The following is a 26,081-nucleotide window of genomic DNA, read 5'->3' as shown; positions in this document are numbered from 1 at the left end:
TAATTACAATGCACTGCTTTGGCTAAAGGAAGATTAAAATACCAGCGTTATACATGGAAGTGGAAACTAAGAGATTTTGGGGCTGCTATTCCGTTTAGGATGGAAACTGTCAGCAAGATCTGCCTGGAGAAGGTATCCAGCAGAAAATACAAACACAGGCATCGCCCCTCCGCTTCTTGTCCTCTCCGCCAGCCCGGGGACGTCGGGGAGCTTTGTCTGTCCTTACCCCGGGCGCCGCCTCGGCGAGTGTTTGCTGTAAATGCGCTCCATGCTGCACTGCAGGTTCAGCAGGGCAGTGATGGCCTGCTTCAAGCACTCCCGATCCTCCTCATCCTCGCTGCATTCCTGCAGTTGCTACGACACAAGAGACATTTTGCTGTCAGGTTTAGGTCATTTACAGGAGCTTGGGAACACTGGCAAACATCCTTACACAGCAGCGTTTTCCACAGCAYGAGGGAGGTCAGTGACTTCAAGTCAACAGCACAAGCTCTCCCAGGAGTACGCTCCAAACCAGCCATGCACCTACCTAAAGCAGAGGGACTCGTCAGATGTTCAGGAAAAGTCTGTAGATTTGTGGTGGGAGAGCCCAAGAGGGTGTTCAGAAAACACAGCCCTTCACTCTTTATGTTACCAAGAGATAACACTCATTGTCAGACATAGCTTTTCCTCTTATCTTTTCACTAACATCCTGCTTCACAACCGATACTAACTTTGTTCAGCATTTTGAATGATTAAATGCTATTTCATATAACTATCTACATGTAATATTCCTACAATTAGTCAACTAATCTCAACATTTCAGAGCAAGACTTAGACACAAAATGAGCAATAATCTCCCTCCTTTATGCAGCTTTGGCAAACTCCTCTAATGCAAGAAGAAACAGCAGCTTTGCACTGCAAATTCTGCCACACTGAAAGGCTGAAAATTAAGGTTTGCTACCAAGAGCACAGCGAGAATCAGCACATATCCTTTACAAAGGCCAGATTTTCCTTTGCTATAAGGTAGAAACTCCTTGAATTACAAAAAGTGGACTGGCTTTCACACCATATACATCTACYGTAGCCGCATGCTACAAGAAAAGGCTATTCCCCTTTTGGGTTCTTTAAGGCGTTCGCTCCAAAACCAGCCATTTCTTGTTAACCCCTTCCACGTTTCAGACTGCATGAACTTTCTAAAGAAAATTCAACCAGATTTGCTCAGGAAAATCAAGACAAAATGCCATGCAGTGTTGGATAAACACTGTTGTGCCTATGTACTTGAAGAGAAGCATTACTTACAATCACTGAGCATGGCAGAAGCCTTCTTTTCCTTTCCCCACTATGTTCCCTCAGCAAGGACATGTAGCTTCCTCTAAAAGTAATTGAGAGAATAGGATTTGACCAGATTGGCCCACTCCCGTTATGTATTTTAAATACCAATTTTTTTATTTTTCACATGCCCAAACAACCTCCACTTTGCATTTTAGAGAAACGAAAGCTCCACGAACAAAAAATTTCTGGGGAGTTTTTGAGCTGAGGAACAGCACAGGGAAAGGAAAATGTCTACCTGAACAGCAGGTGCAAAGTACAACACGTTTGCTAGGCAGAAAATGGGTAAATCTTTAGAAAGGACAAAAGGGTCCTGCTTTTGCCAGAGAAATATGAGAATACCAGTGGTGACAGCAAGTAATAGCTATTAAACTTAATTAAAAAAGGAAACACACTGCTTATTATAATTCTCAGAACTACTAAAGAATGCCAACCACTGTGTGCAGAGAACCCGATACTGCTATTTAATCAAGTCTCAGTACTTCAGAAATAAGACTTTTGAACGTATCTGATTTGTTTATTGTTGTGTTAAATAGCTAGGGACGAAGTAAAAATTACTTTAGCCAGTCCTGAATTCCTGCAGAGGCAGAACATACCATCCAAGAGCAGCATTTTCACAAGGAGCTACACTTCGGTAATTCGTAAAGACAGCAGTTTCTCTGTTGGTATCAATGATTAAGTAACAGTGGAAAAGATCAAAAGATAGAATTTGATACATCTTGATCAGAAGATAGCGAGTCACATGCACGAATTAGGGATAATCTCGTGTCTGAGAGTCACATGAGAAGGAAGGAGATACTCTTATCAATAAAACAGAACAGACTTGAACAGAACACATTTTTCTTTGCTTCCTTGACTTTAAAGATCCTCTGTCTAATTGGTACATTGTTCACAATTCAGACTGGTTATCCAACCCCTTGAGTTCTTTGCATTGCACTCAATAAATAAAGTTGCTTTGAATTCTGGTATCAACACACACATCTGAAAACACACCTGGAGCTGGAAAGACTGAGGAGGCACCAAAGCTCTGCTTTGCACTGCTACCATTAAAGCTCTGCTTTACACTGCTAGGAGTAAAGTTCTGCTTTACATTGCTAGCTTTAAGGATCCCAGCCTAGAAGTCCCAGGCACTACATTTTGAAACCCAGATCACTCTGATTATTGATTAAAGATTTCAGAGCAGAATATATCTGTTATCTGTCAGCATAGCTTAACCACTTTGGATCACTGCTTGCATATTTTCATCAAGACAGATGTTTTTTCTTAGCGTGGTTTCCTTGAACCTTTGCTATGACCATCCTCTGTGCAACAAGCTCTGCCCTGGTTATCTGCCAACACTCGACCACACAATTACCACCATTAAAGAAGTGTCACAGCAAGTTCTACCCTCCAATTCCAGGTTCACGGGCTGTTTCTGRCGACCTTTCCACTGCTGCTAAAGAGGATCACAGAAACCAAACCCAAACTACGTGATAAAGAGGCCACCAGCCCAAGCCAACGCAGGCAGTGCCAAGAGCACCGAGCCCTTGTGCCTCATACCTGGGCAAAAGGGACTCCCTGGTGCAGACCACGCTGAAGGCAGTCACACTCAAGGACTCCTGCACCAGCTTGAGGGAGCTGCACAGACCCCAATCCCTGCATGGAGGCAGAAGGTACCAGGGTGCAAATGTTATTCCAGCTTTCAAGACCTCTAAGATGTGTGACTGCAGCCCCACGAAGAGCTCCCTGCACGCTGTCAAAGCAGCAGACTTACAGTCTGCCAAACTCTCGGGCAAACTACTTTAGGATAATGCACAGACACCACGCTATAAGCACTGCACAGTAACATGCTGCAAAAGGTATATGTTCTTAGCACAGACATACATTTAGACTCCAAAGCACCACTCCTTTTGGTTCTCTGACCCGTTCATGCAAAAGTTTGCTTCTCTTTCCATTTTTGTAAACTTTTTTTGAACTAGTATTTGGAGCACTATTTCCATCACTTTTTGAGAGCTCATCAGAGCAATCAGAAAGCCAAGTGCCAGCTGTCACAGAAAGGCTACACCCATTAGAAAGGCCACAGGAAAGACTATTGTTTAATGTCTTGGGGTGACATTATRCATGTGAAGTGCATGTTTTTTGGTGCTGTATGTCAGACTATTCCACTGCAGCCAATGCTTTTAACAAGAAATAATRAACTAAAATATCTTTCAAGAAATTAATCAGGAGGTTACTTGTTAACTGCTTAGCTGACCATAAAAACAGGGAGGGCAAGTGACACATGGTAAGAAACCTTGAGTGTTTCAGGCCATTGCTTGATGAAAGTGACTCTTTGGACCTCAGTATTGGACAARCATGAAGAAACAACCTGTGATTTCAGTGAAGTTGTGGAGAGTTGGAGGCTGGGAGAAGGTGCTTACCGGTGCCAAGTGTGGGAACAGAAGATCTGGCCTCACCTGCACCCTGAGTCTCCTGACAAGGAGGGTGTTTTGTTCTCTGGGGTAAACACGGGAATGCATCCAGAACCCACGCTCTGGACATGCTAAAACACAAAACTAGATGACAGAGCACTAGCATTCTCCTCTCTATTTCCTGTTGTCTGTTTTCTGGTCTTCCTCCCCTAACAAAGGAAACAGCAGAACACAACAAAAAACACCCAGCAGGCTTATTCAGAGACCTCAGTATTACCATCCACGATCCTGAACCATAAAGACTGGTAAGAGACAATATAGGAACCTTTTCCTTTAATTTTTTTAATTTAATTCCTATTAGTTTCTGCACTTTGCAAAAGAGCAAGCATCATTAACTCTTCCGCAAGTCATCCGCTATTTTATTCCATCTCAATTCAGTTGTCTGAATATTTTTTGGTAAGTCCTTTAGGGTGAGCGGTCTCAAACTTAGCTTCTCTCTCCACCAAAGATTTTGGAGCTTTGCCACTTCCATTTGGCTGCTAGAGCCAGGTACAGTGGTGGCCGAGACTCAATCTATAAACTTATAACACATAAAGCTTGTAACTGCTGATAAATACTTAGTTTGTCCCTAGAAACAGCGTGTTTTCCAAAAATCACTGCTGTACATGTAAGCATGTCTTCAAAACATATCATGAAGTTTGAATTTTAAACCTGAAATTGAAGCAATCACAGGAAAAGAGTCAATATTTACCCTTATTCCTTATAGAGCAGTATTTAAGATGCTCTGTTCAGTGCTCACAAGGAGAAAATGACTGCAGAGAGGAAGGTGTCGACAACTGCAGCTCAATTCTAATTCTACTCACAAATCCTGCACACTTCGCACAAAAGTCAAATTTCATCATTCTCGTTACTAACATTTCCTAGTTAAAAAAAAAGGCTAATATTATAATTCAAGACACAAGCATAAAATAAACTAAGGAAAAGGCCAAAATTCATTCCTCAAAGATGTGAGACAATTTAAAGAATGTGCAGGTACAAGACCAATCCATCAACATCAACTGGAGTTAAGAGCTGGCTCAAAGCCTCCAAGAGAGAGAGAAAAAAATTATAGCATTGCAGATTTAAGACAGGCTATCAAAAATGAACCCTCTTCTCTGTGGTAATGGTTAGAACATAAATAGCAACCAGCCTGTCACTACAGAAACCAACTACCAAGTCTCTATGCAAAACATTTCATCTTAAATTTAAAATTACAAACCAGTCAAAACTCCCATTCAATAGTACAGATATTCATTTCAATAAAAAAATGCCCAAGCGGTAYATAGCTTAAATACCACCAAGATTTACATGCAAGTGACTGTGTCACATGCTCATGCACTTTTAGGTAACATCTTTGCAGTGTTTGGGACACCTGCAGCTTGTAAAATCATGGGAAAAAAGTATATATATTTTGAAGACTGGGACCTTGGAATTCATTCTTTAACTTCATACTGCTGCACTTCAATTCCCATCTTGAACGGGAAGCCTTCCCTGTCTGCCCTTCACCATAATGCAGGTTGCTAAAACAACTTTGCTTTCAAATGGGAAACAAGAGCATTTTAAGAAGTTCCAGAGAGTTACCACACGTRAAAATGCAACTGACCCTTGGGGAAAAGGAAGTTAAACTATTTTGAGAGGGAGACGTGTTTACAAAGCGGTTAGCGCTCGTGTCGCAGCGAGCCGGGCCGCACTGTGCCGGTGCTGACATCGTTCAGCCCTTGGATCTGCTTGAGAGCAGCTTCTTTCGTGAAGATATCCTTATAGAAACACGAGCTTTATGGAAGCCAATATTAAAAGGCAGTGTGAAGTTTCTGAGCTCCAGAGAGGCAGCGCAGCAATGCAGAGAAAAGTTTATCAAAGGTTATAGATATAAAACTTTTGTTCTAAGCTATCAGTAGAAAAGCTGATCTGAAATTTATTGAAAACACTTGGATTTAAACCTTTCCACAAAATGCTAATAATTCATACTTTGGATATATGTGGTTCGTGACTCAAATTTAGACAGTCATATTTTACTTATCTAAATAGTGATATGMAAAAAGGTACAGATAATGAAAAGTAGACTAAGCTATAAAAATTTTATGTTAAATATTAATCACAAAACTGGCCATAAAACAACGCTCTGCTTTTTAGCTTGAGATTTTATACTGAGACTTTCGATGCCATTAATAAAAGRCAGACTAAACCCACAGGATATTTCACTCACTTGATTTAAGCATTTCTTATATAACCCCTCACCTAACTCTGTAAGCCTTACAAATCCCCCCAGCACAACGGGGCAAATAGAAATGTTTTTCACAGTAACTTCAGCTATTTTAAAAAGCTCTAAGTGTTTTTCAAGAAACTCCATTTTCTACAGCAAGGCTCTTCCTTCTCATACAAGTGTGATCCTTATGGATCTCAGATGTTGCATTTTTGCTGACTGCTGGCCTCTCTCCCCTTAACTCATAGCAGAAACATTTGCTTGTAAGCAAAAGGACTGAAGCTTAGTTACTCTTTGGCTTTTAGCCCTTATACCCCAGGGAAGTATCCACTGATTGGCCTACCTTGCTAGTGCACAGAGAATAAAATGAGTGCAAGCAACCTGTGGTCAAACAAATAAAAGCTATTCTAAAATAAATAATGCTGCAAGACTCAGATTTGCCTACAAATACAGAGAAGATGCCAACATAAAGAACTGCGTTGATAAGACCCTTGAAATATATCCTACAAGAACAACTTTTCATCATCTAAATCGGAATTCCATAAAGCCTGAACATTTAATCAATGTCATTTCTTAGAATTCCCCAAATGAGAAAGTAATTATTTGTTTTCATTCCTCCTTAGTATGGAGGAAGTGTGGCATGCTTTGACAGATGGTATTTTTTGCTAAATATCTTCCATTTAGGACTCCAGACAAGTGACATTAAGAACAGATTATTCCTTCTGCTGAAAGGAAATGTCCCCCCACTCTAAGGTCAGCTGGAGTGCGACTTGAGACAGAAGACTGATTTGAATCCTTACCTTTGTCTAAACAGAATAAAAATCAGAACTCATAGAAACAATTAAAAGATTGCCATATTTCATTTTAACTATATTAAATCTGAGGTTCAATGAAAGTTTGCTTAATTTTATAAAATACATAGTTACTTTAAACATCCAGAGCAGAGCCACAGATGCTTTGGAGGATTTCTTTTCAGCGGATTTACTTTTCAGACATATACCAACAGTTAATGTTTTTCAGATTTTCACAGGCAGGGAGTAAAAATCTAGCTACCTTTTTAAAAAGCTCAAATTCACATTAAGAAATGTTTTCATCAGGAAACAAGGGTGTGGGGTGTTACCTGTAGTAACTCAAAGTAGTGCAAACAATGATAGACCGGGATGAGCATGAGGCGTGGGAGGACGTATCGCACAGCTTCTTTAAACCCTTCAGCAGTAGACTGAAAAGGAAAAATAAACAGGATTATTTACAGAGAAATACTCAAAACTGGACTGGAAAAGGCTCTGAGCAACCTGCTCTATTCTGAAGTCAGCCCTGCTCTGAGCAAGGGGGTTGTGTAACAGACACCCAGTGTGTCGTTTCCAATCCACCTCTGCTATTCCAAGGTGAACATCTACATCTCAGGATGAATAAAATGCCTGAATGTATTTCCAGCAATGCTGGAACACCCATTTCCAAAAGAGATGTTTCACTGTGGACCACAGAAATCATTTTGCTGCAGAAGCTAAAAGAAACAGAGTAATATTCAAGACTAATCAGCATTCCTAGATAATCAAGCTTGTCACTAGGTTCTCTCTAAAGTCCTCTCCTTCCAACCACGGACACTGTGCTTCAATTTACATCAGTACAGCGCAGAAATATGGAGGTTTCGTCAAACACAGAAGAAATTATAACCTCTCTCAGAAACAGATTCACAAGTTCATGAGTTAAAAAATGAGTCAGAAATCCCTTCCCATTCCCAGTGGATAACACAGTAATTCAAATAATAAGGAGAGGAGAAAGTTTCCAAAGGATGGTGGAAGCTCTGCTATCCTACATACCAAGGTAACTACTAAACAGAAACCGAATTACCTGCCCTCCTCTTTGGAAATGAGCTCAGCCCCAGTTTAAAACCTTTGGCTGCACCTCTCTGCAGTTGCCCCAGACAGCTCATACACGTCCACGGCCCAGAGCTTGGACCTCTGCCTCCTGCTGAGGAGAGCCAGAGGGGAGGCCAGATTCATTGTTAAATGACTCATTTACCTATTTAAACTGGAAGAGGGCTTTGGGCTTTACAGTCACTTCACTCCAAAGTAATCTTTGAGAGTAAAACGTTCCAGCGTAGCCAGTGCTCAGGGCTGAGGAGGAAACACCCACCCGGGAGGGACGGTTCAGAGCAACCTCAGCCTGTGGGCAGGGATTCAGGCCCCGATAAACTCGGCTCTACCAGGACGGGTTCAAGCAGGGAGCACCAGGGACTGAACATCAGCTCTGCAGCTCCTTTAAGGCCACTCTGAACACAAATTCAGTTTTCTGAACAGCAGATCTGCCACACTGGCTAATGAGGACGATCAAAATACTGTTGCTTGGTGCCTGTGTTTGCCATTAAAGGCACAACAGGGAAGCAGGTGGCATGAGAGGAGTCTCATGGAGCGCACAAAAACCCCGCCAAAGGGTCATGGATGGGTCAGAGCCGCGTCCAGTTTTTGCAAGAAGGGGCAGAGTCCAAATGTCTTGCCCTGATCAAAGGTCAGAATCCAGAGGATTTCTTCCTCTTCCAAAGCACAGGGGGAAATAAACAATTACTGACAAATTCCAAACCTCCAATACATGAGAATCGAAGGCATTCAGTATTTATCTACCCTTACCTGGAAGTGGAGCGCAACAGCAGGTTTGGCCATCAAGTTATTAAAATGCTCATGAAACTGTGGGGAGAGAATATCCTGGGACAAGGTTTCGTAAGGATCAAAGGCTTGCTCCTAAACAAAGAGAGAGAGAATTATATACACAGAAGAAGGATYAAAGATACTTCTTTCCCTGTTGGTATAATTCATGTAATAAGCTCAAACACTGGGGGAACTTTTCAAGAAATGTAAATTTTGAAAAACAAAAACATTCAGTAAACTACTTGTCATAGACTGTAAATTTTAAAAGCACACATTCAGCATTCCCCAATCTCACCATACCTATCACTAACACAAATTTTGCCTTACTGAGGCAACGGGAACCCAGAACAGTTCTGGATTTCAGTCTACTCACAGCCCACAGAGACGAGCAAACCACTGTGCTGTGCCTAGGGGCCCTATGAATTAGACGGCCACTACGCAGCCTGCTGCCAACGTGCACAACGCTGATTAAAGAAGAATTYGGGAAAGGTCAAGGTTAGAAACCCTGCTCCCTGTCGATGAGGAAGGGCACTTGGGAAAGCAGGAGAGGCGGAGGGCGCTCCAGGGAGCTCGTCACAAGGAGGCATCGTTGAACTGGCAACTGGGCGGGCACTGGAGTGAGGCTGCTCCCTCGGGAGCCCTCCACATCTGAGCCCTTTTCTGGCCTTTTTCCAGGCTGGGATGACACCTGTGTAGCCTGTGTGATAGAGCCTGGGGAACGWCCCCCAAGAGGGCTCGAGAGCCTCCTGGGCCTAATACTGTGGGGCCAGCAGGAGCCCTTGGCGCTTGTGAAACCTCTATTGAGAAGCCAAAATAGGTTGAGCAGCGTGTCCAGTAGATTCCTGGAAAACCAGGGAAACCCCAATAGAGTTGAGCTACAGTCCAGCCATTTTAGACACGGTATACTCAGCGATAGGATAAAATAAAGCCTGGATAAGCTTGGGGCCTCCACAGCCTCCTGACAGAAAAATCTCCACCAAAATTTGCTGGCTGCATCGAGCAGTTTGTTCTGTTGATACCACCAAGGTTTTCAGGCACAGAGCTCCGAAGTCTGGATGGAGTATCGAGCTGCAAGCCTGCGGGATGGGCTGCAGGCYGAGTGAGCTGCAATCCCGACTGTCCAAAAGCTTCCAGGAGAATAATTTATGGCTGCCCATAGATCACCTGCTCCAGCACAGGCCAGGCCCTTCCCCAGCCTCCGAGGATTCACGGGGCTGAATCACGCGTGAATCACTGGCTTATCCTGTGTCCATGGCAGCGTGCTCGGGACAARCACATACCTCCTAATGCAAAAGTGCTTGTGAGAACACGTGCTGCGGAGGCTAGGAGCATCACACACCACCAAGGCTACCAGGACCTTTAGGTAAAAGTCTTGGGCCTTCTGCTTGCAGAGGGGCCAGGGGATTTCCTGCCTTGCTCATGGGGCAGCTGTAATTAAACCCTTTGCTGGGAAGAGAGACAAAGAACATCCTCCCCTTCTGCATGCAAATTCTAATCAACGCCGTCAAATTGTCGTCATCGCTGTCAGTCCAAATGAGGTCATATGTYGTGCTGAAATGAAGGGTTTGGTTGGGCAGCAGCCAAAGGGAACCCAAGAGAAGCACTTCACAGAACAGACCCATTTCCCTGAGCAGGATCTGAGGCCAGCTCTGTCCTGGGTGCCACARGGCGCAAGGACAGGGCACAGCTGGAACTGTCCTCATGTCACAGACCTCTGGTTCGTGAACGATCCTCGTGGCCTTTCGCTGGATTCACCTGGATAAATCCAGGTCCGTTTTGCTCTGGGGAGCCTGGCACCGGGCGCTGCTGTTAACGCCTGCAGTTTTGCTGACTGCAACTTTTGCAAAAGCTGCTCAAATATCACGTTGATTTCTGACGTTCATGCTATGGAGACACTTTTACTTGACACCCATATAACTTATATTAAAACAGCAGCTAGTTCTGGATTGGTGCTGTACCTAGCAAGTGGCAGTGGCTCCCACCCTATTCACTGTGTCCATTTCCAAACTGCTTCCAGGAGAACAGCAGGAGCCCTTCAATGCCAGCCCAAAGGCCGCTCGCCCCCGTGCCGGCTTCTCCAGCACTGCCTAGACCTCACTAACAGGGCGATCACGCCCTGTGAAATTGCAAAATCCAGCCCCAAGTAAAAGCAAATCCTAATTTATCATCTGGATATTAACGAATTCCCATTTCCTACTCCTATGCATCAGGCATCACGCTTTTTAATTCCCTCTGCCCCAGGGAAAATTGCTTCATTTTCCCCATGCTTCCTTGTCTCAAAACCATTAAACTATTTTTGTTAAAATCTTTCAGAGAAGCAACATAGAAAAGAGAAAGAGACAAAGCACAAAAAAGGCCACTTGCAAAGGCTAATCACGTTTCCAAATGAGTAAAACAATCTTCTAATGGAAACACTACGGGAGCAAGCCTGGCAGCAACGTAGCCGGAGCAAACACCTCACTTTTCAACCTTTCTTTAATGATCCCTTTTGCACACACTCACAAAAGGAGAATATAAAGATAATTGAACGGGCTGGTTAAGTAGGTCTTACTCTGCGCTGCTTCAGTTTTTAAATTCAAATTTACCACTTGCATGAAAAGGAGTTTTGAAGAATAATTTGTTCCTCAACTCCTAAGWTTTTCAGCTAATAAAAAGCAAGTCATATTTTCAGTCCACTTTAATTCACTGCTCAAACACTTCTCATTACCATTTTATWAGCAATTTATGCTTTTAACATCTTAAAAAGTAAACCAGAATTCCACTAGACTCTTCTACTGATATGTCATATGATCAGTAGCTTAATCAAGTCAGGCCAGCAAAACCTGATCTTTATGATGTATTCATAAAAGGGCTGAAGGTTATATGGGCTGAAGGACACGTATTCTTCCAACCCAAACAAGCCTTAGCTGTTTTGAAGACAGCATTCATGCATTCGCCTGATTTTAAAAGCTAAACATGCATCAAAGTGAAATAAAGAATTTATTTGCTGCTATTATCTGTATAAATGCAGTAATTTTTAGATAAAAACATTAACTTTATGTACTCCATGATACCATGATACGTTCACAGACACAAACACTCACTCAGGTCGGAACACCTTATTTAAATCCGTAAGGTTTAACCTGACTGCCTCTATGTTTTAGCTCAATACACCTTTCGAGAAGRACTAGACTTGATTTAAACATGTTCAAAGACAGCAAAAACTCCACACTTACCTTGATAATTTGTCCCAGGCGTTTGCTACCCTGACATTTGAAAAGATGTGCCTTATTTCTAAGCTGAACTGCCCTGTTAACCTTGAACATGCTGCTTTCTGCTCTGCATTGCTCAGCTGAATTACAGAAACATTTCATACTCTTTTCAGGTCAAGAAGGAACTTATATTCCTGTATTATTTTGACTGAGTGAACTGACACATTGAGCTATCCCACTCTAAAGTACATTTTCAAAACCTTTACTTTTGTGCCTCTTCTGCAGCTCTTCCAGTACTTCAATGCCCTGTTCAAAACACTGACAGAGGGATTGTTAATATTCCAGTACGAGTCTCACCAATACAATTTGCAGTGTCTCCCTTTATTCCTACTCTTTGATACCTACTTTGTAGGTAAACAAATATCAACAGCCCTTTTGCTACAAGACTGCATGGTTCCACTTGCACGTCTGTTTTGATACCTCAGTCCTTCTAACAGCAGAAATATTTCACCGTCTGGATGTGTAATAATGCATATGTGTGAATTAAGGACACATTTTGTTCGAAGCAGGGCAGCTTACAGCTCAAAACAAGTCACTCAGACATCTTGCAGACCTAGGTCCATCCACTGGGATTTTTGCATAGTGCACCAATTCTTAAGGAAAATGAAGTATTGCCTTTTTGAGTAAGCAACTCTGGCTAATTACTTTTCAAATCTACAGCCCTACAGCACTGTAGCTTTCCACTCCTCAAAATGATTCTAGTTTTGTATTTATGYATGTGATACAGTTTCTATGACAGGTAGAAAATACTTGGAGCCTGCTTTAGCCTATATAATAAGGACAAGTAGTGAAGACCTCTGTTCAGAGATTATTAAAAGGACCTTTTACAAATATCAATCCTGACCAACACCTTAAGAAAGCAGAACAATCAATTACTTTAAAAACTCACTTCTGCAAGATCTTCAAAGCAGCTGCCAGCCAAAGGATGAGGGCTACTTTCGTCAGTCATTTCAACAGTATCCTCAATCAGTCCCAAAAGCTTCACAGTCAACTCATGAATATCTGAAATGTTGCTAAATATCACCTCGATATCCTGCAAATACAAAACACACCTTAGCAGTGTTCAGAATTAGGCACTTTATGTAAATACAGAAGTATGTGATGTAAACAGTCCACAAAAGGAGTGTTTTTAGTGAAGCCTGAATCAAGAGACAAGTGAAGAAGAGCCAGCAAGGGGAGGAAGAAAGTGAAGCCCGTGGTTTCCCCAGCCCAGCAGGCTTGTCTGGGCACAAGGAATATTGCAGAACGTGAATCTCACTGAAGGGAAGCTCAGCAGCTTCCCAGGCCGGAGCAGCAGTCCTGCGCAGTGCTGGTTCACTGCTGCAGACAGAAACATCTGGTCCTTTCACCCATGTTCACAGCTGTTATTTTCCTCTCTGCTGATTTTTGTCTTTCAGACTACAACAGGAAGGAGGCAATTTAAAAGCAGCTCTAAGGCCACATCCTCAAAACCACAGGTAAGTCAGCTACTTTAGCTAAACACTACCTGCATTCGGAAGGAGAACTGCCAGCTTCCTTTTTCAAATTTGGTTTTAGATTTTTCAAACTCAAATATCTCAAAACCTTCCAACTCTGCGGTCTCCTCCAATGACCTTTACTCTCCCCTTGGTCCCCCTGAGACACTCTTCCTTAAGGCCTTCCACCTAACTCGTCCCCAGCTAAAACCACAGCTTGCTGTAGCACCAGCAGCCCCAAGAGCAGGACGATCTCTTTATGGGGAGCAGCAATTTGTAAAGTTTTCTTACTCAGGTCTGCATAATGGAAGAATACTCCTCAGCTTCAAACCTTTGCCCCCTTCCTCTCCCATCTTCTTCATTTCTACACTCCGGAGCTAGTCAGCTCCAGGGGACCCTCCATGCTGAGCTATAATGGGAATGTCCCCTGCTACCTCCCTTTCTAGCAGTTCGGTGCTGCCCAGGAGCCCCGCTCGGGTTCTGCTGGCCTGTACCCCTTCTCCTTCCACTCCCATGAAGGATTCTCTAATCTCTCGTTATTTCTTCTCTCACAAGAGCTCCGAGATGTCAAGCAGCTATCAAGGTAGATTTTCCTCCTGGTCAAATGCTAGGGAACCTGAGGACAAGGACTCTGCAGACAGGAGTGCCTGCAGTAGACTTCAATTCAAGCATTCATCYGCCTTCTCTGTGCATGCAGGTAAATAAATGTTATTTTTTGTTTTAAACAGAACTGTTAACATTATGTACTTAACGCAAGGGCATTAGCGAGTGCTGGCATCCAGCAGGGAATCACCTCTATTGCACCTCACTCTGAGAGCAGTCCTCTTCAGACCTTTGATGGCAATTGCTCCTTTTTATTTCACAATCAACTGCTGTTACGCACTGGCATACAACGAATCAAATTTAATTTAACTTCCAATACTGTTTATGTAAAATTGATATGCTATGGCTGCTGATGGAAAAATTACTATCACACAACAATAACCTATTAAATGACTTACATTTGGTGTGAACAGCTTTCTGTTAGATAAGAAAGCTTCCCGAAATACTTTTATGATCAGATTCAACTCCCGCAGATATTGTCTTTCTTCTGCAATTTCGTTTCTCACTAGGTCATAGTAGTTGAGTTCCCCAGAAGAAGAAGGTTCATCTTCACAGAGAGAAACCAAACCAATGTCATCCTGATCAAACATATCCATTAAAACCTAACAAAGAAATTAAAAAAATAAATTAGAGGCAAGCCTGTTTTTTTTTACATTTGGTTCAAGTTCAACTGTTTCAATGTGTCCAGAGAAATCCTTTGAGTTTTTAATACAATACTTTCTGTGACCACTTTCACAAGGGAGCAATATTTAAACTTTGGCAGGAGAAGGCTGCATCAGTTGCCAAAGCCATTTTTCCCTTTATAAGTTAGTAGGGCCTAGAAAACAAGTCACAATTCATACAGAAGCAGCTCTGAAAACAACGCATCTTGCATAAGCTTTTGACAAAACCCTCCTGATAAAGATGGAAATTAAACAAAAACTGTTTCTCAATTTAATCAATATAGAAACTAAAGATCCTTTCTGTGCTATAAAGAAGGGAAGAGCCATTATTATAAAGTGAGGACATTAACACAGATGGTAAATAAAGGACAGCATCATTTTCTGTCCTTAATATTGTTTTATAAGAAGTCCTCCTGTTCCAAAATGTAAACAGGCTTAACTGACAGGTTAAGCCTTCACTGTGACAAGCTTAGCACAGAAAAAAAGAGAAGTTTATGAATATGAATAAGAACAGTGTCTCTCATATCTTATTTTGGATGAGACTTCTAAATACTGCCTCCTGTATCCACCTCCTTTTGTTTTCAAAATACAGTTTTTATCTTATCTCCTTACCTTATCAGCACACATTGATACTTTTATGTCTTGCTGGGAGATCTCAAAGTGTCGTATATTGAAAACATAATTTCCAGCCAGCTTTAAAATGTCAGCTGAGATGTATTCTAAGACAGCCACAATATACAGCGAGACATGGTAATCTACTTTATAACCTAGGACCTCCTGCAAATTGAAAACAAGAAAAAACAACAATGCTATTTATTCCTGAAATTAATTCTGAATAACAATTCACACATTTTGTTTCTGCTGGAATGAATGTTGTCTGTGTTGACAGTTCAGAGCAATGTAACAGCCCAGGCAAAGGGCAGCAAATGAAAATTTCATCAACAGCATCAAAGAAAACACTTGCATATAATTTCCTGTGATATTTTGCCATACACAGCTAGAGAACTTATCATAATCCTTTTCCTAAAGGTAAGCCTTTTAGGGGTCCTTTGAGCAGGGGACATCACTGAAACTACTCTTGTACTTAATGTTACTTGTTGTTGTACTTAAATGATAGTCTATATCTATGTGTATTGCAGGAACCATGCCCCAAGCCTGGACTCTTGAGCAAACAGCACGCTGTATTTTCATTTATTTTTGACAGAAACAAAGTTGTCTTTAGTGGCACTATGGAGTGTGTGCACACGCTGATCCGCCTCAGCCCAGCCATTAACCTTGGCCTATACTAAATGAAAAGCTACCTGCAAACTTCTATTAGTCCCAAATAATAAAACTTAAAGAGGAAAGCCTGAATAGAAAAGAAACCACAACAAGTGTCGCACTTTCTTTTTTTAGCTACGTGCCCCACTTTCGTGCACTGCAGGTACCACGTAGTCATTGTTGTGACAGGACTGCAAGGAATAGACAAGTTCAAATTTTGAATAAATTAATGTCTCTGTCATCCTGTTTTGATGTGTCTTCTAAAAATTACACCCTCTATCTATATCCACACACCTCTAAAGCTGACTTTATGAAAGCCAGTCTTCTCAACATTTTTCTTTCCAAACATTTCTCCCAATCTTATTAACTGCCACATACTAAGACATTGCATACGAGAGTGCAGTGGCATGACTACTCCTGAAAAACTGCTTTAATTTCTGCTTATGCTTGAATGAAGTTTCTCCAAAGCAGCAGACAGACGATGACGTATTCCTCAAGCTAGCTGGAAATGCTGGTGCAACAATGCCACCTCTGGAGAAAGGCAATTCTTTACAGCAGGGAGCACAAACAAAATAAACAGAAGAAAATCTAATCTCCTCCCTTCACCCTGAAAAATAAATAGAAGATCTATCCTCCCAAAACAAAACAAAAAAACACATCACAGTAGTGTAATTCAACTACATGAGTAGTTACTCACTGTGTAATGAGTAAATACTGACTGAATTACACTAGACCTTGACTGTAAGCAAGTTCCACAGCTGTTGTAAGTGACATGACACTTAGGAACCAAAATCGACCCCTTCCTTCTCAAAACCTGTCAATAATGCAGTCCTACCTGGTCTTTTGTTCTGCTTTTGCAAATCTATTGATTTTAAAATGAAGGCATCAGTGAGATTCAACAGTGAAAGGAAATCAATACATATCTTAGCTGATGGTAGATGAGGAACAGGCTCTACTTGTTTCCCATTTTTCTACTTTGACTTCTGCGGCACTTTGAAACAAAGCCCTCTAAACATTGCCACTGAAATAGATAAAGCATCTGCACTTGTTTGGATTTTAGTTATGTTCAAATATAACTGGTCATATTTCAAAGCACAGTAATATATTTACAAATCAAAATCTAGAATATATTGACCTTATGGACTTAGGTTTATTATACACTACAATAGTATGTGCTCTGTTCTAGGGTAACTCTTAACTCCTTCAGCCAACATGAGAAATTTTCGTGAATTCTTACTTGTGTGTAAAAGTACTGTGAATTGAAGAAATACTGTAAAAGCCATGCATTAAAAGTAAGATACAGCTGGGGGGAAGAAGCAGTAGTTACCAGGCTGCTGTTTCAAATACCTTTAATAAAGGATGTATCTTGTCCACAGGCAGCAGGAGGGGGTTTCTTCTTTTCCGTTTCTCTATGGCAGACTGTGCATCAGCAATCGCCCACTTGTCTATTGGATGAGGAAACGTCTTTTGAACACGTTCCTGTCCAAACACATAGGATGCGCTTAGATTAATCACAGTAATCAAAGAGGAGTTAAAAAACAAAACAGAACAATAACCCAGCAAATTGCTTCCTCTGCAGTATGGCTAATTATCCTCCTCCTCCTCCTCAGTGTTTACAATATTTTTTCCTAACTGTTCTTTCCTTCCTACCCAACTTAGCTTSCCTCCTCTCAGCAATTCCAAAAGACCTTTTCCTGAGCATCAAGGACTCCTTCCAGTCTCCTAAAACAACTGCTCTTGATCTTGATGTGAGAGGAGCAGCAAGGAGCCTCGGCTGAGAGAAGGGGCCCAAAATATAAACAACACAAGCAAGCACTAAACAGCTCATGGTCTAAATGAGGAAAAGAAACAAATTATTGATCTAATTTCATAAAAGTCCAGCGTGTAACTTCCACAGTTACACTTGGATTTATGGCAGAAAYAGAAGCAAATGCAGTATCTCCAAGCTGTACGTAGGACAGTGATTCCTGGAGGTGGCTGCTCCAGCTGGAGCTCCTGCCAGCTCCAGCTTTCCCACTTGCATGGCCAGTCACAACACCTGCAATTTGCAGCCCACAACACTATGCTAAATCCCAGTGTCAGGTTACTTCYACATGGATTCTCCTTTCAACAGTGGGCACTACATGAAGAGGCAAGATGAGCTCTGCACCCAAACAAGCAGCTTGGGSCAGGAGTCGCACACCTGAGCACACCCAAATTGAGCCTGCAAGAACCACAGCCCCAGCTTTTCCTGGGGTTGCTCGTGCCAAGTAAATGCACTGCACCCCCTGCCACACACGTGGGCCTAATACCCTAGGCTGGTTTTCTCAGGGTGCTTGGGAAGGAACTTTGCTGGGATTCTGCAGGAAATTTTGTCAGAAAGTGGAGGCAAKGCAGAATTCAGCTGTTGCTTCAATGCACTAATTCACTTCACCGGTAGCATGTATCATTCACACTTGGACTTGACTGGTTCCCACTGTTTTGCTGCAAATGATTCCAAGTGCTTTTTCTCATCTACAAAGTCTGTTATAACTTGAGACTTTAGACCTTGATCTTGCAAATATGTAAGCCTAATATTATGCACAACTAATTCCAGTAACGTGCTGAGTGATAAACATTAGAGACATTAGAGACATTAGAGATCACAGCTCTCAGATTTCCTCTAAAGAGCTAAGAGCAGGCGAGGAGCAGAACCAGAAGTCTTCCGATGTGAATCTGCCGGCAGTGCAGTCCCAAGTACTGCACTGAATTTTCCTCAGTGTCGACCTGGGGAACTCTCTTGTTTTGGAGGGCCTATTATCACTCTTTAGACTCAGCTCCATGTTTTAAATGACGTAACTGTCATATTGCTATGTGCAATAATGTTTTGTTATTCACAACCTGAAGATATCAGGTGTATTTAAAGTAATTCAATTGCATAGCTTTTGTTGTGTTAATTTAGTTGGGATATTTGTAACAGCAACTCAAACAGTTTGTAGTTTTCTCAGAAGATCATGGGTATCGTCTGCGCTATTTTTGCAAACAGTAGTTTGGGGAACTTACATATACACCCCTCAAAAAAAGGATTAATTCCTGTGTACAGAGGGTARTTTTATCAGTTCATGATTCAGAAGCAGAGAACCACAGAGCTGCTGTGGAATCGGTGCTATCTCGAGCTCTCCTGCATGCCAGGTTATTTGATAGKCTGAGAACTGGAGAAAAAACACAAAATTTCTCAGTCTCACCTCGAAAGTTCAAATCCAGAATAATGGTAGCAACGATCCTGAGGGCTGTTAAGGGATTATTAGGTTTTGCTTTTGTTTAGTCATACTATAATCTTCATGCATCGGTATTACAAAATACATTAATCATAAGCCAAACTTAATAATTAATGAATTGAGTCAATGAGGAATACAKGGTATTACTGTATCTAGTAAGAATCTAAAACCCCTTAGGCAATTATTTTGTAAACATATCTTATATTTATTTCCATTACAAATATATAGAATATTCAATGAGGATTTTACTTTGTTGTCGGCAGAAAGCCCTAGACATATAGATGGCTGTAAAATTAATACTCTGCAAAGTCAGTCTATAATGTGTAACAGCTACACGAAATCACTTTCTCTCTCCAGACTGCACACTGAAGTACACTCCATTAAAGCCCTCATTTTGTGGGCGATGACACAAAAGCAGACAGCTGCAATAATACAAGAGCTCCAGTGAGTTCAATAAAGTTCCAGGAACACACGACTCTATTCCCTCGGCTGCAGCATCCAGGCCTAACAACAGTAACCGTTCATTACAATATTTATATTTTTGACTATATTAATGGCAAGATGGAACATCCTTTAATTCTGTTAATTCAATTCTCTTCCAAATTCGTTCTATTAATTCTGTTCATTGTATTCTGAAGACCTCTGTAACAAGTGGCGTTTCCAATTAAACTCGCCTTATGAAAGCAGAATACTGGATAACTTTTCTAAAAAGTCACATTAACAAGCTCTGCTGTTCAGATCTTCCTTGCTTTACCTTCAAAATGCTTTAACTTCAAAATGCTTTGCACCATGCAAAATGCTTAGTTATTCTAAGTGATTCTGTGAGCAAGAACTTCATCCTTCCGTATCCAGCCTTACCTCTACATCTTGGACAGTCCGTGGCTGAGCAATGCATAGTTTGTTTAGCAGCTGAAGTATCAACTCCTCGATATAATAAAGGGAGTCTTCCTTGGCTGAAAGGTTGGGGTGGACCTGCTGCTGAACCTGTCCAAAAGAATTAGCATTTTTTTAATGACAAGTTTTACTGAATGATGAATTGCAGAAAATGCAGAAGAGCTTTGTATCTTTGTGCTGCAAATTCCCACATTTTAGTAATTTTCCACAAGTTTTTCTATGTAGTTAAGACAACATTTCCTGCTTCTGCAAAACTGGTGTCTCTGATTCAAAACTTAAGTGTTTGGCCTTGATGCTTGATGGTTGGGAAGAAATTCCAATGGTGTAAGTCAAGGTAGGCCCCTGCTAAAATGCAGTGAGAACAATGCTCTTGGGAGAGCTCCTTTAATTCTACACTTCTTCACCCACAAAATGAACCAGATACAGTTGAACCTACCACTGCCAAAGAACAGTTAATAATTTGGGAGCAGAGGAGCTGCCTGGGTCCACCAGAGGAAAGGACTCAAGCAACAAGGACACGGGGGACAGAGAACCAACCAGTCAAGCAGGGGACAGAAGTACTGCCCTCCTAAAACACGTGGCCACGACCTTGGAAAACAGCTGGAGCAACCCCTGAGATGCCTCAGAAGCAGAACTAGAGTGTGACAAGCTCCGAGGCATGGGAAAAGGAGGCAGGAAACACAACCCCATGTCAGGGAGAGCCCCAAGGCAACACATGGGTAATAAAYAATACTCGAGTGTCACAACTAGTGAATACACCGTGAGAAAGRGGACTTCTGCCCCCTGAAACAAGGCAGGAAAACACCTTTTATGTCGCTTCACAGAGATTAATCAGAGCTCTGCAGCTAGACCAAATACGCTGAAACAGGCGATGTCAGYACGTGCCCACACGAGCTGAAGGGCCGCAGTGAACTCGTCCTGATCCAGTGTGACTGTTTTCCTACTAAAAATCTCCCGCAAACCAACCCCACCTTAAAAAATACGTGAAGAGTTGGACTAGATACTCAATTTTGCTTGGCAGGYTCTCAATCAGGAAAACGCTAACTAGCTCTTAAACTATAGCCAAAAGATTCATAAAGAACACAATCCAGGGAAATTTCTTACTTTTCCCATACAAATTCCATGATAATCACTTCAAAGAAGTAAYCTGACATACTTAAGAGGGGCATTTCATAGAATCCTTAAGGTTGGAAGGGACCTCTAGAGATCATCTAGTGCAACCCCCTGTACGTGCAGGGTCACCTAGAGCACGTGGCACAGGGTTGTGTCCAASAGGGTTTGGAAGATCTCCAGAGAAGGAGCCTCCACAGTCTCTCTTGGTTGTGGGTCCACCCCTCTCTGGGTTGTGAACCCACATTTCTACGTGGGTTCAAATGCAAGGCCAACGGATTGGTCCTTTCTTAGGGAAAGCCATGGAATACCATCTTTGGTATTCCATCTTTTATTCCAAGAGAAGCCAGGTTGTGCAGGGAACCAGAGCAGCGGTGCCGTCCTGCAGCTCAGCAGCCCAGAAGCAGAGGTAACCACTTGGATGGACAGGTCTGCTAAGCACCCACGAGCACCCTGCACACCCAGGACGCCAAGGCAAACACCTTGGGGGAGGAGGAAAGCGTGAAAACATCTGTTGGTGCTAATTACACKGGAGTTCATGTCACAGAGATTGCACAGGCGTGGTGAGAAGTGGTGACCGGCGTGTGGGCTCCTGCGCAATACGCAGGGTGAACATGTCTCTGGGGTTTCTTTCCACCAACAAGTCACATTTTCAGGGCTTAGTTCTACATTTGAAGAAATGTATTAACAAGGCAGTTCTAAACCACGAGAGGAGGGAAAGCACATACTAGTTCTAATCCAGTTTGGTCACAGAATTTTTCTACAGACCAAAGTGCATCATTTTTTTTTCTTTACCTCAGATATGCATTCTCTGCGTAGTGATTATGGAGTTCATCAGTATACTACCGAAAAAACCCTTTTTGCCCCTTTTAGGGGAGAGCAGCTCCACAGAGAGGGATCTGGGCGTCTTGGTTGACACCAAGTTAACCATGGGACAGCAGGGCCCTCGTGGCCAAGGAGGCCAGTGGGCTCCCGGCTGCATCAGGAGAACGTGGCCAGCAGGACAGGGAGGGGATCCTGATCCTGCCCCTCTGCTCCGCTCTGGGGAGGCCAAACCTGGAGCACTGGGGGCAGCTCTGGGCTCCCCGGGACAAGGGGGACGTGGAGCTGCTGGAGAGGGGCCAGCGCAGAGCSACAGGGATGGGGAAGGGGCTGGAGCAGCTCGTGTGAGGAGAGACCGAGCGAGCGGGGCCTGTTGAGCCTGGAGAAGAGAAGGGTGAGAGGGATCTGATCAACATGGACAAACACCTGAGGGGAGGATGGAGGGAGGAAGGGGCCAAACTCTTCTGGGTGGTGGCCAGTGCCAGGACAAGGGGCAGTGGGGACAAGGTGAAGCCCAGGCAGCTCCGTGTGCCCGTGAGGAAGAACTTGTTTGGTGTGAGGGTGCCCGAGCCCTGGCCCAGGCTGCCCAGGGAGGCTGCGGAGGCTCCTGCTCTGCAGATCTTCCCAAGGCGCCTGGATGCACCCGGGTGCCCCGTGCTCTGGGTGTCCCTGCGGGAGCAGGGGCTGCGCTGGGGGATCCCTGGGGGTCCCTTCCAACCTTGGCCACTGTGTGAAAAAATACCTCCTCCGCAACTACCCTTTGAAAGCACTTACTTAAGACTGCAGGTTTCAAGTGCAGTCTGTGCGTTTTGTGCTCTTCCTGAGCATGAGAGTTTAATTCCCAAAACAATGGAGAGCCAGGAAGCACCAAGCTAAGGTCCTGCCTCCTAACTGCCGTCAAGACGCTATTAGAGCAAAACCATCAGGTAGATAACTAGAAAATAAGCTGGAATGATAGATCCCACGCAGGGAAACCTTCTGACACCCACAGAAACGTCAACAACAGTAGCTATAATAAGAGGAGAAAGAGAAGTTGCACCCCGCTTTGGAGAAGAGAGAAGAGGCCAGTTTATTGTATTATATCCCAGCAATTCTCCTCCTTTCTTGAGGGTCACKCTCTTTAAAAAATAAAGTCACGGCCACTAGGGAAACTGCTTCACTCAAACCCAACTTGGGTTCACAGGCTGAGCAGCTCGTGGTCCATCCCCCTCCGCTTTGCCAAGGGCCCCTGGAGAGCCAAGCAGAGGAGCTCGGAGCCCTCCGCAAACACCGGGAGGGACCTAGGCCTCCTCTAGCCAACACAGCAACAGCTACTGGAGCCAATTTAGCTTCGAAAGGAGCAAAAATGAGGTCAAATCCCAGCATTTCATGATTGGGAGACTACAGAGTCTCTCTACAGATTGAGAGAGCATTCAGAAATCAGCTTTTGTTTGAAATGATACAGGCTAYCTCCAAATGACATGTTTAGAACATTACAGAAGAAAGGTCCCAATGCTGYTCATGGGCAGCCTGCTGCAAGAGGAATTATCTTGACACAGAATAAAGAAAAATACTTTCATAGCAAGATGGGGGCAAAACAAGAAGACAGTTGTAAAAGCCATTTGGTGGCAAATCAGAGGCTGCTGCTCCACCASGGACAAAACACTATTTACAGCAGTCAGCTCCATCCCACCTAAAAGAGCAGAAAACAGAAGCAGAGGATGCTTGCTAAATCTCTGCACACACAGAGACAGCAGGAGGAATAACCGAGCACACGTTTCTTCTGGAAGGCACGGCCACTGAGTCCCAGTTCAAACCGAAATAACGGAATGCAGCTTTATTAGTAGGAATGGAATAATACAATCGTTAACACAGGGCTGATCCTTGATTTGACCTGCAACCACTTCCTTTAGAGTTCAAAATACTTAAAAATACAATGTGCTGCAGATGCAACAACTCTGCAGTAAGAATAGTGAGCAGAAGGTGTCAGAAACATGTTTTTTCACTCTTTCTCTAAAACAACCCAGAGTCCTTGAAGTCATTAAGGGGGAGATTAAGATTAGAAGGACTAGCTGTTTTTCAGTGCTTGTCACTCCCATAAGATCATTCCTTCCTGATCTGTTCCAAAGAATAAGAACAAAATGCCAGGTACAAGCCCTTTAAGCAGGACATGTGAAAAACGGCCTGAAGGCCTTTCTGGGGATTTCAAGGATATGTCCTTATTTTAAATAGGAGCTCCTAAAGCAGCTCTTTCCCTTGCCTCTCTTCTGGACTTCTCCAAATTTCTCCTCAAAGATACTATAACATTCCTTCCTTATAATCCTTTAGTTCTAAGGATTCCTTATTCCTTATAGCTTCCCTTGGTTAAAAAAAAAAAAAAAAAAAAAAAAAGGGATGGGAATGAGAGCTTTTCAAGGACATAACCAGCACTAGCATTACACACAAGCTAACCTTACGTTTTAGGACTGACATAAAGGTAAACTTAATTTTGAACCTTAAGAGTTCTGAGATTCAGACTTCAGGTCAGTAACATCTGATCGTGGAGACAATTTTCAAGTCCTGAGTGTAAACAGATTCACAGAATAGAATATTAGATTTGAAACAAAACAAACAAACAAACAAACAAACAGGGAAAGCTAATTTCTAGATTTCCAGGCCACCAGGACAACTTCATGAAACACCCATTAAATTTTCAAACTTTTCATAACAAAAAGAAAGTTCACTCCTCTTTTCTTACAGTTATAAACCGGAAATTATTTATATTGTTTGGCCTCTTAAAAAACACAGTTACACTGTATCAATGGACAAGTAAMACTTCAGAAGGCTGTTTGTTTACTTAAGAAACACAGCATATAAATTTAGGAGAACAAAAAATAATTAAAACATAAAAGTTAAATATTTACTAGCATGGCTTGGACACAACGTTGCCAAAACTTGTCAGTATTTCCATACACTGTGTTCCAGTTGATAAAAACACAACATTGACACAGAAAGTGGTTCCAGACTTGCCCAGCACCGAGATACTAAAAGCCAGGAAGAAGAAAATACGACCCAGACAAATGGCTCTTTTTAAGCTGGGCTTTTATTCCCCCTTGTCCTCCTTTTCTCCCTAAAGATAACATTGCCCACTAAACCCCCTGAAAAATCAGCTCCACAAGCGTTTTTAATGCATCCGTCAGGATGATTTACACTCATGCTCTGCAGGGAGAGGGGAACCGGTAACTTACAGGCCTGTAATGCTCTTACTCGGTGAAAAATGACAGCATCGATATTCTCAGTTTCCAGGGGAAATTAATACTCTTACAGGCATTTAGAAAGAACCACAAAGATTTCAAGGCTTGAGGAGATACTCCACATAAAAACGYACTGCATTTAAAAAAATAATTATGCTAACTTCTGACTTTACTTACAGTAAGGCCATTTCTAGATGGGCAGTCTTTCTTTAACCAAACTATTAAATGGTAACGGAGGAAAGTGCAAAGAAGGCTCTTCAGCAAAGCAGAATTTATTAAGCGATCTGCAAAGAGCATTTTATGTTTTTGCTGCAGTTCCCCGATCTTGGCTGCATGGGGCAGGTGCTCAAACAGCACCTGGGAAGCAGCTCATCCACCCTGCTCTTGTGTCTCACATACACTGAGAGCGGGAGTGACAACGTRCAGGGATGTCCCATAAACACTCATCCTGAACCACCACTTCTGTGTTGACTGTTTTCTGCCTTCAGCTCTTTCATTACCAAGAGGTACTATATTCTAGAGAATAAAGTTGARGGGACCAAGTAAAAGACACCCATGGTGAGCAGAGCACACCGAGATCCGCGCTCCGATCGCACTGCAGGAYGCAGCCCTCAAACCTGCTGCAAGGAGCGCTTGGTGTGAACAAAACCCCAGACCGATAGTGGTATAAATGCACAGCTGGATTTGCCATTTAGCAGCCCTCGTGGCCCCGCATCCTCTTCCGTAATCCCTAGAGCTGCAGCACGGAACACGCTGCTGCAGCGTCCGCAGGCAGCTCTGGGAGCAGCAGCCTCCGGATCCAGCCCTGCCACAGGGATTTCAGGCTACCGCCGGGGTTTGGCAGGAGCCTCGGAGCATCTCCTGCCGCGTGGCTTCTGGATCTGCTCTGCTCTGCGTTCAGTTTGTGGCTCCTGAAGCATCTTCACCCTCCCGGCTTCTCCATGCAATCCAGGAACACTTCCTTTCGGCAGCGCATTGCATCCCTTCACGCA

At 42.9% G+C, this 26,081-nt stretch overlaps 1 protein-coding gene across 1 annotated transcript in view; it reads right to left on the bottom strand.

Annotated features, from left to right (window-relative positions):
• SOS2 (SOS Ras/Rho guanine nucleotide exchange factor 2) overlaps positions 1-21,099 on the bottom strand; it is a 35,642-nt gene extending 14,543 nt beyond the window's left edge. The window contains exons 1-9 of the mRNA XM_026051499.1: positions 21,061-21,099; positions 19,910-20,035; positions 17,163-17,294; positions 15,168-15,332; positions 14,292-14,495; positions 12,726-12,869; positions 8,568-8,678; positions 7,061-7,159; positions 227-354 (exon numbers count right to left, since the gene is read on the bottom strand). Of these exons, the coding sequence (XP_025907284.1) occupies positions 227-354; positions 7,061-7,159; positions 8,568-8,678; positions 12,726-12,869; positions 14,292-14,495; positions 15,168-15,332; positions 17,163-17,294; positions 19,910-20,035; positions 21,061-21,099 (1,148 nt within the window). The remainder of the gene's footprint in view (positions 1-226; positions 355-7,060; positions 7,160-8,567; positions 8,679-12,725; positions 12,870-14,291; positions 14,496-15,167; positions 15,333-17,162; positions 17,295-19,909; positions 20,036-21,060) is intronic.
• Between the last annotated feature and the right edge of the window lie 4,982 nt (positions 21,100-26,081).

The sequence above is a fragment of the Nothoprocta perdicaria genome, unplaced genomic scaffold, assembly GCF_003342845.1.
Source record: "Nothoprocta perdicaria isolate Ctin4 unplaced genomic scaffold, notPer1 scaffold_76, whole genome shotgun sequence".
In the NCBI taxonomy this organism is placed as follows: domain Eukaryota; kingdom Metazoa; phylum Chordata; class Aves; order Tinamiformes; family Tinamidae; genus Nothoprocta; species Nothoprocta perdicaria.
The sequence above is the reverse complement of the archived record's forward strand: the minus strand, read 5'-3'. Positions and strand labels throughout refer to the sequence as shown.